Source organism: Callithrix jacchus, chromosome 13, assembly GCF_049354715.1.
Source record: "Callithrix jacchus isolate 240 chromosome 13, calJac240_pri, whole genome shotgun sequence".
Lineage (NCBI taxonomy): Eukaryota > Metazoa > Chordata > Mammalia > Primates > Cebidae > Callithrix > Callithrix jacchus.
In genome coordinates, this window is record NC_133514.1 from 31,585,118 (window position 1) to 31,599,394 (window position 14,277).

The 14,277-nt window shown below is 40.2% G+C and overlaps 1 protein-coding gene across 11 annotated transcripts in view; it reads left to right on the top strand.

Annotated features, from left to right (window-relative positions):
• The window catches only part of RBPMS (RNA binding protein, mRNA processing factor), a 190,834-nt gene that overhangs the window by 51,443 nt on the left and 125,114 nt on the right, over nucleotides 1-14,277 (top strand). For 2 of the 11 annotated variants that reach the window (XR_013525604.1, XM_035270234.3), the window contains exon 1: nucleotides 6,277-6,325. The exons of 8 other annotated variants lie outside the window; for them this stretch is intronic. Coding sequence is in view for 2 of the 3 variants with exons in the window: in XM_035270234.3 (XP_035126125.1) it covers nucleotides 6,311-6,325 (15 nt within the window). In the remaining variant the exon portion in view is untranslated. Of the gene's footprint in view, nucleotides 1-6,276; nucleotides 6,429-14,277 lie in introns of those variants that run through there. One more of the 11 variants, XM_054243820.2, reaches the window with a different exon arrangement.

Below are 14,277 nucleotides of genomic sequence, written 5' to 3' on the forward strand. Positions count from 1 at the left end.
CTGTAGGTCAGAGGACACAGTGTCGGTGATATACACAGATAACTAACTTTTGGGAGCTTAGAGAAGAGAGACAGCAGCTGATGGGAATGTGCACACAAGCCTTTGTAAGGGTGGGTGGGTCAAAGGAATGATGAGTTAGGGAAGACTCCACATCAAGAATACTCTTGAAGAGTCTTCAAAGATAAATCAGCAACTGGAAGAAAAAGAAACAAGCTTTGGTTAGATTTTATTATTTTTTAAGAGATGGGTTCTTGGCTTTGTCACTCAGCCTAGAGTGCAGTGGTGTGATCATAGTTAGTTAATACAGCCTCCAGACTCATGGCCTCAGGTGATCCTTCTGATTTGGCCTCCCAAAGTGTTAGGATTACATTTATGAGCCACTGTGCCTGGCCTGGTTAGATTATTTGAATCAGCAGTATATTGATCTGAAATACAAAGAGTTGGAGAGAATATGGGTAAGTACAGGGAGAAAACAGTAATTTTTGACTCTTTTTAGTCCTCATATGGAATTTAGTTATTTCCAAAAATTAGCTCCTTTTTCTTTTGAAGAAAACAGTGGTCTTTTCTCAGAGTAACTGTATCAGTCTCCTTCTCTAATCAGGTCTTTTTTTCACTTTTCCCAACCTCTAAACATTTCCTGATACCAGGAGACTTCTTTTGCGCCAAGCTGGCCCATTTTTCTATGGACAGTTCTGATGGTTGCATACTCCTAGGATCTTCTGTGACTTCATGCTTGGTACAATTTCTACCTCTAGATGACTACCATAATGAACTTACTTCTCTAAAAATATTTGAAAGCTGCTGTCCAATTTCTTTTGAGCCTTGCTTTTTTCTCCTTCAGGCTAACCATCTCTATTTCCCTCAACCACTTTCATATGTCATAGTTTCCAGTTCCTTTACTAGCCTGATTGCTTTTCTCTGGATCTCCAACTTTACCCCGCCAGTCTTGAGATGGGATCTTGTGCTCTGAGCATAGCTGTTGTATGCAAGAACTATCATGTTCCTGTATCTAACACTGCTATCACTTAGGACTGCAGTAGTTTTCTCAACCCACATCACTTTGTTTCCCTGCTTCTCCAAGGCGGTGTGCCTGAGCTTGCTGGTGCCCTTGTATTCACTCCTCCCTGCAGCTGTGGTTTGCTTGTGTTTTTGTTTTAAAAAGAATTCATTGTGTCGAATTTATAGAGTTGGGTTTTGTTCTAAAACAGGTCCTTGCTCATGGGCATGTAATAAATATTTCATGACTGTAACTGAGTAAGTATTGAACCTTTACATGTTTACACTCCCTTGTCATCATATATGTAGCATTTTGACCTAGATTTGTCGGGATTATAAGTCAGAATGTTAACATTGATCTTATCAGAGTCTTATCTAAAGTTATTTGGAAAAATTACTTCAGAATAGTTTTGTATTTAACTCTTTGAAGGCTTTTTAAAAAATGATGTTACTGGCTGGGCATGGAGGCTCATGCCTGTACTCCCAGCACTTTGGGAGGTCAAGATGAGAGGATCATTTGAGGTCAGGAGTTCAAGACCAGCCTAGCCAATATGGTGATACCCCATCTCTACTAAAAATACAAAACTTAGCCGGGCTTGGTGGCACATGCCTGTAGTCCCAGCTACTCAGGAGGCTGAGGCAGGAGAATTGCTTGAACCCAGGAGGTGGAGGTTGCAGTGGGCCAAGATTGCAGTACTGCACTCCAGCCTGGGTGACAGAATGAGACCCCATCTCAAAAAAAAAAAAAGTTATTTTCACTTATGAAAGTATTTATCTGTTTGGCAATCTTAGAGCACAATTATAGCTATTTATACTTATTATTTATTCCTATCTTCCTTTTCCCTCTGATAAGTAAAGTAAGCTAATCAGCAGGGCTCTCTAGATAATATAGTCTCATGCCTGTAATCCCACACTTTGGGAGGTGAAGGCATGAGGATCACTTGTAGCCAGGAGTTCGAGACCAACCTGGGCAACAGAGTGAGCCAGTGCTTGTCTTGGCCTTTTTCTTTCCATGTTTTAGGATGTTCATAACTTTTATCAGGTACAGAGTATAACCAAGTGAAATTTTCCCTTCTGTTCTCCCTGTACAGTGAAGGAGACTGACAGTAATTATAACCAGGAAATGTTGATGTGGTCATTACTGCCGGGGGGAGGAAAAATAGCAGCCGAAATGCCATTTATGTGAAACTTCTAAGTGACTTGATTGAAGAAACACTTGCTCAAGCAAAAGCTTAACTGACTACGTCTATACTGAGGAATATGAGAATTACCACTTCTGTACTGGAATTAAATTATTTGTGTGATCACTGTCTTTAGCTCTTATTCTAACACACTGGGGCAGAATGAGAGGCATTAGAAATGCAGATACTATATTATTCTACCTTAATGTTTTTCTTTGTCTTTGCAGTAATGATATTATTAGATAGGCTTGATGCTCCATGATTATTGTCATCAAGTTTGTGTGGTATCTATAGAGAGATAGGAAGATGCGATCTTATTTTTATTTATGTATTTATTTATTTATTTGAGACAGTCTTTCTATGTCACCCCAGGCTGGAATGCAATGGTGCAATCTCAGCTCACTGTTAACAGCCACCTCTCAAGTTCAAGTTACTCTCATTTCTCAGCCTCCTGAGTAGTTGGGGACTACAGGCACATGCCACCACACCTGGGTGATTTTTGTATTTTTAGAAATAGAGACGAGGTTTCACCATGCTGGCCAGGCTGGTCTCGAACTCCTGACCTCATGTGATCCACCCGCTTCGGCCTCCCAAAATACTGGGATTACAAGAAGATGTGATCTTATTTTAAATGTTTGTTTGCTGAGGAGGAAGTATCTGAATTTACCTTTAAGTGTCAAAAATACTCTGATACTATAGTACTCTTGTTATTTTGTTCTTATGTCAAACAAAGCTAACAGCTGTAGTCAGTCATGTGCTCAGGAAATAATGTTTGGAGATAAACTGTGTGTGAGTGTGTGTGTGTGTGTGTGAGTGTGTGTGTGTGTGTCTGCGCTCTCAGTTCATTTCATAGTATCATTTAAAAGCAAACCTCTTTAATCAAAGCCAAAAGTAAAGGATGTGTTTTCTTTCTTCCATGTTTCTTGGCAGATCTTACAGGTGAGTGGGAAGTCATGAATGGGCAATTTCCAAGAATTATAAAAGTAATTTTGTTAGTTCCTAAAACAAAATCTTTTCCTTTGATTCATGATTTACAAGGAAATCCATAGCGTAGCACCTACAAGAACCTTAAATAGGCTGACTTTGCAATGAGGGTCTCGAAAAAGGAATGTCAAGAAAATCTTTTGACATTGTGATGATATATTCTTTTAAAAGTTAGGAGGAAAAAGTTCTTTGTTAGAGTTTGGTCCCCCCACTCCACACCCCCTCTAGCTTCCCTCTTGCTAATTTTTTTTTTTTTTTTCCGTATGTTTTTCCCTGTTGGTTTTGTTTTTGTTTTGAAAAAGCATCTCCCTCTGTTGCCCAGGCTGGAGTGCAGTAGCACCATCACCACTTTCTGCAGCCTTGACCTCCTGGGCTCAGGCAGTCCTCCTACCTCATCTTCTCAAGTAGATGTGACTACAGATATGTACCACTTTGTTCAGCTAATTTTTGTATTTTTTGTAGAGAGGAGGTTTCACCATGTTGCCCAGGCTGCGCTTGATTTTTATAATAAAAAAAAAAATTAAAGCCAGGTGCAATGGCTTACGCCTGTAATCCCAGCACTTTGGGAGGCTAAGGCAGGATTATTTGAGGCCAGGAGTTCAAGACCAGCCTGAAGAACACTGAGATCTCAGTCAGTCATTTGATCGGTCAATTGTAGTAAAGAACATTTGTTTATTTTTTGGAGATGAGACCTCACTCTGTCAGAGGCGGGCCTCAAGCAGTCCTCTTTCCCAAAGTGCTAGGATTACAGGTGTGAACCACTGTGCCAAACCCTAGCCTTTTTTAAGTGTACAGTTCAGTAGTGTTGAGTGTATTCACATTGTTGTGCAACAGCTCTCCACAACTTTGACATCTTGCAAAACAGAAACTCTATAGCCATTAAACAACGTTCACTGTCCCACATCCACCCCACCTCTAGCCCCTTGGCACCCAGGATTCTACTCCCTTTTTCTATGTATTTGACTGTTTAGATACATCATATAAGTAGAATCATTCAGTATTTGTCTGTTACTGGCTTTAAGTCAATCTAATGTCCCCAGAATTCATCCATGCTGTAGCATGTGCCAGAATTTCCTTCCATTTTAAGGCTTCCATCGTATTTTTCCATCTGTATGTCAAATGGACTTTTAGGTTGCTTCCACCACCTGGCTATTGTGAATAATGCTGCAGTGAGCATGGGTGTGCAAATATCTCTTTGAGATAATTCTTTCATTCTCACTGGGTCTGCTACTACTGGGTAATTGTTTTTTATTTTTTGAGGTTCCCCGCAGCAGCTTGCATTCCCACCAACAGTTCATAAAAGTTCCAGTTTTTTCCATCTTTACCAACACTAATTTTTTTTTTTTAACTTACTTTTTTTTTAAGAGATAGGTTCTCACTATCTCACCCAGGGTAGAGTGCAGTGCCGGGATCCTCCTGCTTCAGCCTCCCAAAGTAGCTGACTAGCTAGGACAACAGTCACACATCACCACCCCTGGCTGGTTTATATTTTTATTTGGCTTTTTACTTTTTGTAGAGATAGGGTCTTGCTATGATGCCCAGGCTAGTCAAGCAATCTTCCTGCCTCAGCCTCTCAAAGCATTAGAACTACAGGAGTGAGCTACCCTGTCTGGACTGTTTTGTTTTTTGATAGTGGCCATAATTGTTCATTTTTAACATTAACCATATTGATCAAATAACTTTGAGTGCCAGGGGATGCACAAATGTGAGGTTTGTGTACGATCTACAAAGCTGCAGTTAAAATTTTTTTCTCTCACTTGCTCCTAAACACTGTTTTAAACTTATAATGGGTCTAGTGCAGTGTATCATTGTTTCTTCTTGATTTTCAGCAGTCTGTATGGGAATTTTTAACCTTCGTAGGAAAAGCAATGGAACATCATGGTAGCTAAAATTGCAAATCTCAAACTTGGCAGAATTATTAGAAAAAAGTAAAGTTCAGTAGAACAGATTGTGAGGAAAGCATTATTCATGTCACAGGAGTTTACAAATAACAGGTGTACAATGCACTGGGATGTTTCTCGCCCATTAATGGAAACGCTCCGGAGACTGTACAGTCAAGAAGATGGATAAGGTTGTAGATCCCTTCCGCTATCTCCAGTGATTCATTTTTTTTTTCTCTAATACTGCCTAACTTCCTCTGTTACAGACACTGGGTAGTATCAACATGTTTCCTTACTGTTCAATCTGAAAGACAAACCCTCCAAAAAATTAAAAATAGAAAAAGTAATGTTCTGATTTATCTGCCATCAATACTTTTTATTTGTGGATTCTCTTAATACCATATCAGAAATAACTTTATAATTTATTTTTTTGAGATGAAGCCTCGCCCTGTTACCCATGCTGGAGTGCCGTTGCGCGATCTCAGCTTACTGCACACCCCGCCTCCCCGGTTCAAGCGATTCTCCTGCCTCAGCCTCCCAAATAGCTGGGACTACAGTCACCTGCCACCACCCCTGGCTAATTTTTTGTATTTTTAGTGGAGACAGGGTTCCACCGTGTTAGCCAGAATGGTCTCGATCTCCTAACCTTGCAATCTGTCCACCTCGGCTTCCCCAAGTGCTGGGATTACAGGCGTCAGCCTATTTTTTATTTTGTTGTTTCTTTTTGTATAGAGAGTCTTGCTAAACAGTATTTCTTGGCCCTTGCCCATGCTAGCTGTTCCCTTTGGTGATACGGGCAAAATTAACCCAAACCATGAAATAAAACATTACACTCTATTTCCTTCTTCCCTGCCTCTCCAGGTTTCCATCGCTTTTCACCTTAGCCCTTAGTTTTGTTGCACTGGTAGCATCCTGGAGCCTCGCAGGTTTTTCTCAGCTCATTCACTCTCTTTTCACCCTCAACCGTGGCAGCTCCAGAATGCGGGTTTCTGGTGTGTTATCTTCTGTTTCTGTGAACTTTCGCTGCCAGTCACTGCCTTTCCATTTTAATTGCATTCTCCCACCCCCGCAGTCTTCCTGGAATGCTTCCTGTTTTGCTCAGGTGGGTCTCATCCTCCCGGGGCCCGCATCTCCTCTTTCGCCTTCGTCTGACTGAGCCCGGTTGCAGCTGAGTCCTCGGCGTGGGGAAGTGAGGTGGGGGAAGCTGAGTCAGGTGCGCGACCTTGTGTGTCCGCACTTCCGGTCGCGCGGCCCACGCCGGCCGCCATTATGATGCAGAGCCAGGTGAGTCGTCTGGGCCCAAACCTGCTGTTGGAAGTGCAAGGGCACCGAGAACCACCCTACCTGTAAGAGATCTGTTAAACTTCCTCAGATGGGATGGGGAAAGGTGAGAGGGTGACATTTCAGGTGACCAATGCCTGAACTGGGGCTTCCAGGGAAAGGCTAGAGAAAGACGTGGCGAAAAACTCTCCCTCCTGGGGCTGTGACTTCTATTATATTTACTCATCGTAACTTTTTTTTTTTTTTTTTTGAGACTGAGTTTCACTCTTGTTACCCAGGCTGGAGTGCAATGGCGCGATCTCGGCTCACCGCAACCTCCGCCTCCTGGGTTCAGGCAATTCTCTTGCCTCAGCCTCCTGAGCAGCTGGGATTACAGGCACGCACCACCGTGCCCAGCTAATTTTTTGTATTTTTAGTAGAGACGGGGTTTCACCATGTTGACCAGGATGGTCTCGATCTCTTGACCTCGTGATCCACCCGCCTCGGCCTCCCAAGGTGCTGGGATTACAGGCTTGAGCCACCACGCCCGGCCAACATTGTAACTTTTTAAAAATAACTGTGGAATTAATAGTAATTCCCCTGAAATACCCACCCTGTGTTGATGGAGCAATGGCAAAAAGCTCGTGCTTAAGTATTCTTGTCCACAGCGTTGCCAGTGCCTCCTTGGTACGGAAAACCAGGTGTGACAGAGTCACCTCAAGCCCCGCAACTTCTCCAAAACCCGAATCTGCGTGAATATTGCCTTTCTATAAAATAATGGAATCCGTTTGCCAAGTCTATATTCTCCTAAACTGTAATACTTAATATTTTTTTCTCTGAAGTCTTATTTTAAATGGTTTTTTAAATGGTGCCCTGCACTAATGTTTTTGGTAATTATGGCTAAAAAAAATTTAAAATCTTTAAGTGATGTAAAAAGAACCTGAATCTGGAATATGCTGCGTGGATACTGCCTTTTTAAAAAATACTGGAATCCGTTTGCCCAAAGTCTATATTCTCCTAGACTGTAATACTTAATATTTTTTCTCTGCAATCTATTTTAAATGGTTTTTTAAATGGTGCCCTGCACTAATGTTTTCAGTAATTATGGCTATAAAAATTAAAAGTCTTTAATCTGCATGATATAGGAAAAAAAGCTGTGTAGAATAGTAGTTAAGAGCCCAGGCTTTGTTGAACTGCCTGAGTTCAAATCAAGCTCTAACACCAGCTGTTTTGATTTTGGACCTGTTCCTTTACCCTCAGTTTCCTTATTTGCAAAATAGTTCCTATCTTACAGGGTTGTGGTCAGGGTAATTGGGTAAATACAGGTTTACAGTTGCTTATCTGAAATCCTTGGGGCCAGATGTGCCTAAAAATCTTTCAGATTTTATACTGATTGATAATTGACTGAGGCAGTCTGTTTCTGTGGCCCATGCTGGAATGCAGTTAGCTCACTGCAACCTCCACCTCCCAGGTTCAAGCAATTCTCTGGCCTCGGCCTCGTTAGTAGCTGGGACTACAGGGGCGAACCGCTATGCCCGGCTAATTTTTGTGTTTTTAGCAGAGATGGGGTTTCGCCATGTTGGCCAGGCTGGTCTGAACTCCTGGCCTCAAGTGATTCTCCCACCTTGGCCTCCCAAAGTGCTGGATTACAGGTGTGAGCAGCCACCCCGCCTGGCCTCTTTCAGATTGTAAAAGACAACATAGTACATAACGCATTGGTAACATAATATAGTGAGGTCTAAGGTAGCACATAGTAATTAAGCACATTAATATTTTTGCAATGAAACATGAATAATACACTAAGTGGGATAAGTTAAAACTATAAATAGTTTAACATCACTTCATATCAGGTTTTGCCACCCAGTGAGTTTGCACTGCCCTCCTCCCAGACTCACCACTGTAGGCTTTTAGAGCGTTTAGATTTTGGAATTGTGGATTAGAGGTTGTGGAGTCATATGTAAACCATTTGAACAGGGCCTGGCATATAGTAAGCACCCTATAAATGTTATGTGCAAAACTGAATTCTTCCTATACTTTATGACTAGTTTGTCATTATTTAAAAGAGTAGTTTAAATCATAGTGCTTTAAAGTGGATGTAGTGTAGGCCTATGTAACTATTTGTGTGTATTTTTTGCATATTACTCCCTCATTTGGGTTTCAGGTCTGTTTTTCCCATGGTAAAAGAACAAGAGAAAACAAGGCAGAGCAGAAAAGTTCCATGTTCCTTCTCACTCCTGCTTGCCTAGTCAAAACAATTGAACAGTTTAAGATGTCTATTTCAAAGATTTCAAGTAAATTCTAAAATGTTTCCTCTTGTCGTGACTTGTGACTTCAGCCTTGACTTGCCACTCTGTGCATCTAAATCTTTTGATCTGCTTTGCTGCCAATGGATTATTTCCAGAATATGATGGTGTAGACATTCTTACATTTTAGGCAATTTAAATGCTTCTAAGATTTTTTTTCTTACCCAAAAGAGGTGGCTTCTGAGTTTAGGACTGTGGGATTGATGTTTTATGTGAGTTCATGGCTGTGTTATGTTATTTGGCCTGAAAGTCTAGTGATCTGGTACATTTTATCCTGTGATCCATTAATATGTATTGAAAATATACTGCAGTTCTTACAGTGAAAAATAATTAGACCCATTTCATCCTCTTTCTACTTAATACACATATTTACCCAGTCTAAGCCTGATTAAGAAGGGCAGTGTGGGAATGGCTGAAAGAAAAATACATGCTTTTCAAAAGGTAAACCAGAACTGGAAGCAGAAACTCTGAAGGACAAAGTTAAAATCTAAAGGTAAATCTTACTATCCTTGTGTAAGATAGATTGACAGAAGAAACTGTAGTACAGAGCTACTTAGATAATTCTGAAGAATAACATCTTCAGATTATTTTATTGACTGATCTCTGAAGAACTATAAATTCCACTTTTATACATAAATTAGTAACCTATTAGTTTCTTTAAAAAATTTTTCTGCAGAATGAAAGCCGACAATGGAGTTTTAATCTTTTCCTTTTCCTTGCCATTCCTTCATCAGTTATCTTTATTATACACACACACACACACACACACACACAGATAGAAATACACAGATATATACATATATGTATTTTCCTGAAGCAGGGTCTTGTACTGTGGCCCAGGCTGGAGTGCAGTGGTGCAATCGTAGCGCACTGCAGCCTCCACCACCCATGCTCCAGTGAGCCTACCACCTTAGCCTCCCAAGTAGTATGAAAAGTAGCTACATTTATCAGACTTTTTTTTTTTTTGGAGACAGGGTCTTGCTTCTTAGCCTAGGCTGGAGTGCAGTGGCATGATCCTAGCTCTCTCTAGCCTCAAGCTCCTGGGCTCAAGCGATTTACCCACCTCAGTCTCCCAAGTAGCTGGGACTACAGGCATATGCCACCACACCTGGCTGGTTTTTGTTTTTTGTTTTTTTTTGCATGAGGGCAGATGGTGGGGTAGAGATGGGGCTTCAATGTATTGTCCAAGCTGACTTTCTGTTTTGATTCTCTGCCGTCTTCAAAGGTAGCTGTCATCTTATGATCTAAGATGAGTGAGGTCTAAGATGAGGGTGCTCCAGTTCTCACAGTCATCTTCTAGACAATGAGAAAGCAGAAAGAAAAGCCCTCTTTATTTTATTTTGGATCTTGTTGCATACCTTTTTAGGCACAACCTAGAAGTTGCAGGCATCACTTCTATCCACACCATAGGCCAGAATTTACCAATATGGTTTGAGTATCCAAAGTAATGCTCCAGAATCCGGAAGTTTTTGACTACTGATATGATGCCCAAAGGGAATGCTCAGCCGAAAGTGTAATTGCAAATATCCCTCAATATGGAAAAATTTGAAAGCTGAACACTTCTGGTCCCAAGCATTTTGGATAAAGGGTACTAACCTTGCTAGTATTAACTAGCAAGGGAATTTAGGAAATCATTTGCACAATAGAAGTTTATTACTGTGGAAAATGGAGAGAGAAGATATTGGAGGAAGCTAGCAGTTACAGTAGTAAAGTGTGAATAGTGCAGTGTTTTGTAAATTTTGGATACTTACCATTATAAACATCTGACAAAAGAAAAAGACTGAACTCCATTATACAGCTGCTGGGATCTGTAAATCACCAGTCTTGAGCATCCCTGCGAAGTATTTCTTTCCAGCCTGTTACCCAGGGAGAAAAAGATCTCCTAATTCTTAATTTAGGAAAGACTTCGTAAGGAGACATTATTATATTAAAAAGTGAAACCTATGATAAAAAATAAAGTGAATTCCATAACAAAGGGGAGAAAGTAAAAGTCTATTCACCTTTCATTGAAATATTTTCAGAACTTTACTCTGTCTATGCAAAATTGTATCTGCATCTTTTTTTTAACTTAGCAATGAATCTTAGACTTTCTATATCAGCAATGTAGATCTAACTCCTTTTAAAAATGATGTGTAGTAATTTAGGGAATTTTAAAACAATGTTAATACATAACTGTCACACTATCTCATTTGTGATTACATTTTTTGCTAGATGATGGATTATAGACAGCTCTTTGATATAAACAGGAGATTTCTAAAAGCCTCTTAGTGCTCTTGCCTCAGCAATCTATAGCCCGTCCTTTCAGTGTTCCTAAATATTCTCTGTGAGAATACATGTGCTGTTAAAAGTTAAGAGGACTCTGACACGGGAAGCAAATAAACAAAATTATGGAGATGGTTTACGATTGTAGTGGCCACTGTTTAATTCAGACTGGAACACAGAAAAATAAATTAGGTTTCTTGTTTTAAATAATGTTCACATAATTCTTTTAGAATTTTAGAATATTAGAATTCAACATATTAGCCATATGTTGGTTAAGCATTAGAAGAGTTAACCTGTATTTGACATTTTTCACATGCCCTTAACATGAAGCATGTGTGAGGTCTTCCTGTGTGCTTGTATACAGCCTAACTGACGTGAAAAACACCAAGATGTTTGCAGGGCAGATGCATGTGTTCTTTTTGCTCTTCCTGCCGTTGGCTTCAAGATCAGCTCTCCCACTTGTTTTCAGTACTAGTCTTAAAACCAGGTCCTTTTCCATCCCCTCCAGTCTTGACTATGTTGCCTTTCAAATTCAAGTCAAGGCATGCTTTCTATCAAGATAGATTTTCAAGATCAAAGTAGCAGTGCATGAAGAAGAGAAAATGGCCAGTAGAAATGTGTAAAAATTTAAAAAGTATACAGAGAGCTGTGGGTAGAAATAGGTGGAATGGTTGACAGCTCTTTGACTCAGGAGTCATGTCTTGTTTAAGATTCAAATCCTGGCTCTTGTCACTTTCTAGTTCGGTTGAACCAAGTTATTTTGAACTTCAGTTTCCTTACCTATTAAATGGAGACAGAAATAGAACATAGTATCTGTTGGATTCAGGATTAAAAGTTCATGTAATAAAATTCTTTAAAGCAACAAAAACCAAAAGAGCCAAAGAAGGACATTACATAACAGTAAAAGGATCAATGCAGCAAGAAGAGCTAACGATCCTAAATATATATGCACCCAATACAGGAGCACCCTGATACATAAGGCAAGTTCTTAATGACTTACAAAGAGACTTAGACTTCCACATTATAATAATGGGAGACTTTAACCCTACAGTGTCAATATTAGACAGATTAACGAGACAAAATTAACAAGGATATCCAGGACTTGAACTCAGACCTGGAATAAGTAAACTTAATAAACTTAATTTACAGAACTCTCCACCCCAAATCCACAAAACATACATTTATCTCAGTATCACATCACACCTATTCTAAAAGTGACCATAAAATTGGAAGTAAATCACCCCTCAGCAATTGCATAGCATTTCACAGGTTTAAATGAAATATTGGTTGGCTTCTTGTTTGTTATTTTCCTCCCTAATTCCTTCCTGTCTCTATTGTTAAGCACATTTATTGGCATAAAAGAGGTTTTTAATACCCAGTTTTAGACTGCATTCTAGCCTGGGCAATAGAGCAAGATTCCCGTTCTCTCTCCCTCTTTCTCTTCCTCTTTCTTTCTTTCATTCTTTTTTTTCTTTCTTTCTCTCTTTTTCTTCCTTTTTTCTCTTTCTTAAGAAAAAATTCTTGGTAGTATGTTTGGCAAGTTTTATACAACTATATATATTCTTCATCTCTATATCCAGTTTATCAAAATGGTCCCACATGAGACCATACCCATGTGGGAAACGTTTCTGTCTTTCATTTCTTTTAACTGCTGTCCTGGCTAGCTTGCTTACTCAGCCCCTGGGGTTGAAGTCAGGCCTAGAACTTTGGGAGTTTGGCATATTACATTTTATAGCTAGGAATACTGGAAAATGACAGGTAACTTCTGCAAGGGTAAACAGGGATGACAGCCATGCTAACTGTACATTCTCAGGCTTTTGAACGGTTCCCACTGTGGCATGTATTCCTTCAATACTTGTTGGGCCTAATTTAGAATGAAAGAAGAGAAACAAAAAGGAAAACTATAGTGTTTTTAATCTTGGATTTTGTTGTTGTTAAAATACTAGGAAACTCTAACATGATCTTTCCTGATTTAGTCTTATATTCAGATATCCTGAAGCAACTTGAATAACGTCCTGTTTCTTGCTGCCTCCCAGCTCTTGGTTGGATCCTCCTCCTTACACCTCCTCTTTTCTTGAGACAGAGTCTCACTCTGTCGCCCAGGCTAGAGAGTAAATGTCACAACCATGGCTCACTGCAACCTCCGCCTCCTGGGTTCAATCTCCCTGCCTCAGCCTCACGAGAAGCTGGGATTACAGGTGCCCACCACCATGCCTGGCTAATTTTAGTATTTTTAGTAGAGATGGGATTTTCCCATGTTGGCCAGGCTGGTCCCGAACGCCTGACCTCAGGTCATCCATCCACCTCAGCCTCCCAAAGTGCTGGGATTATAGGAGCAAGCCACTGCGCTGGCCCACACCTCCTCTTAAATGGAGACAGACGCAAGCACTGTCACCTGTACCTCACACAAGGAGAAACTGGGCCTCAGGTGATTCACTGGAGGTGCATTGCTGCTCCTATGAGACTTGAGGCCAGGTTTTCTGCTCTTCCAATGGCCTCTTAGGTATTTTGCCTTTCACAGAGTAGTTTTCTGTTGTTTTATAAGACCTCTTTTAGGCCCAGATTCTACAGTTTTATGGTTAGAATTTGGTTTCAACAGAAAATCTTGAAAAATTATAATTTATTTTTAGTTACACTTCAAGTCAACTGGGATGTCCTGTTTAGAAGCAGGGCTCCAAGCCTTTTTAAAGAAACGTTTGTCTTTCTTTTAAACAAATGAAGGTATTACAGTGCTCACAGATGGAAGGCAGGTTGCCACATTAAAATAAATTAGTGCATGGTTTCCTTTTCCCAAATAACTTTCCTCTTAAAATGAGGGGATGGGAGAATGGATTAAAATTATAGATCACCACAAATAGACACTAAAAATCAAAGAGCACAGTAACTAGTCAGTGTTATAGTATTCATTTAAAAGTAAATTGCTTAAAAAAACTGGAGGTTGACTATTTAATCATTTGCATGCTAGTTTCTGAATTCATAATTAAGCAATGCAGCACGAAGTAGATTTATAGATGGACTATCTTAGATTTGGTATTCACTAGCAGGCAGGCTTAGTTTCAGTCTGGTGGAAACATTGGATGGTTTCAACCTGGTATCTGTTCTGCTTTTACTCCCTAAACGCACAACTGAACTTTGAGGAGGAGGGTGGGAAAGACGTCATGGGAGGTCACTCCACATAGAGTCAGTACCTGTGATACTGACTGGCAGCTCCTAGGTCATGAGCAAGTGGCAACCGTGGTAGTATGCTTTCACTGCCGTCCAGGCTTTCAGTCCCACTTCCTGCCTTGGAATTCATGACACCTGAATGAGAAGAGTCATCTCATAAAGTGCTGCATAGTATTTCCAGAGCTGCATGACTATGAAAAAATAACGAGTTCTAAAAGCTGGTACTCTCTTTTATAAGAACAGGTA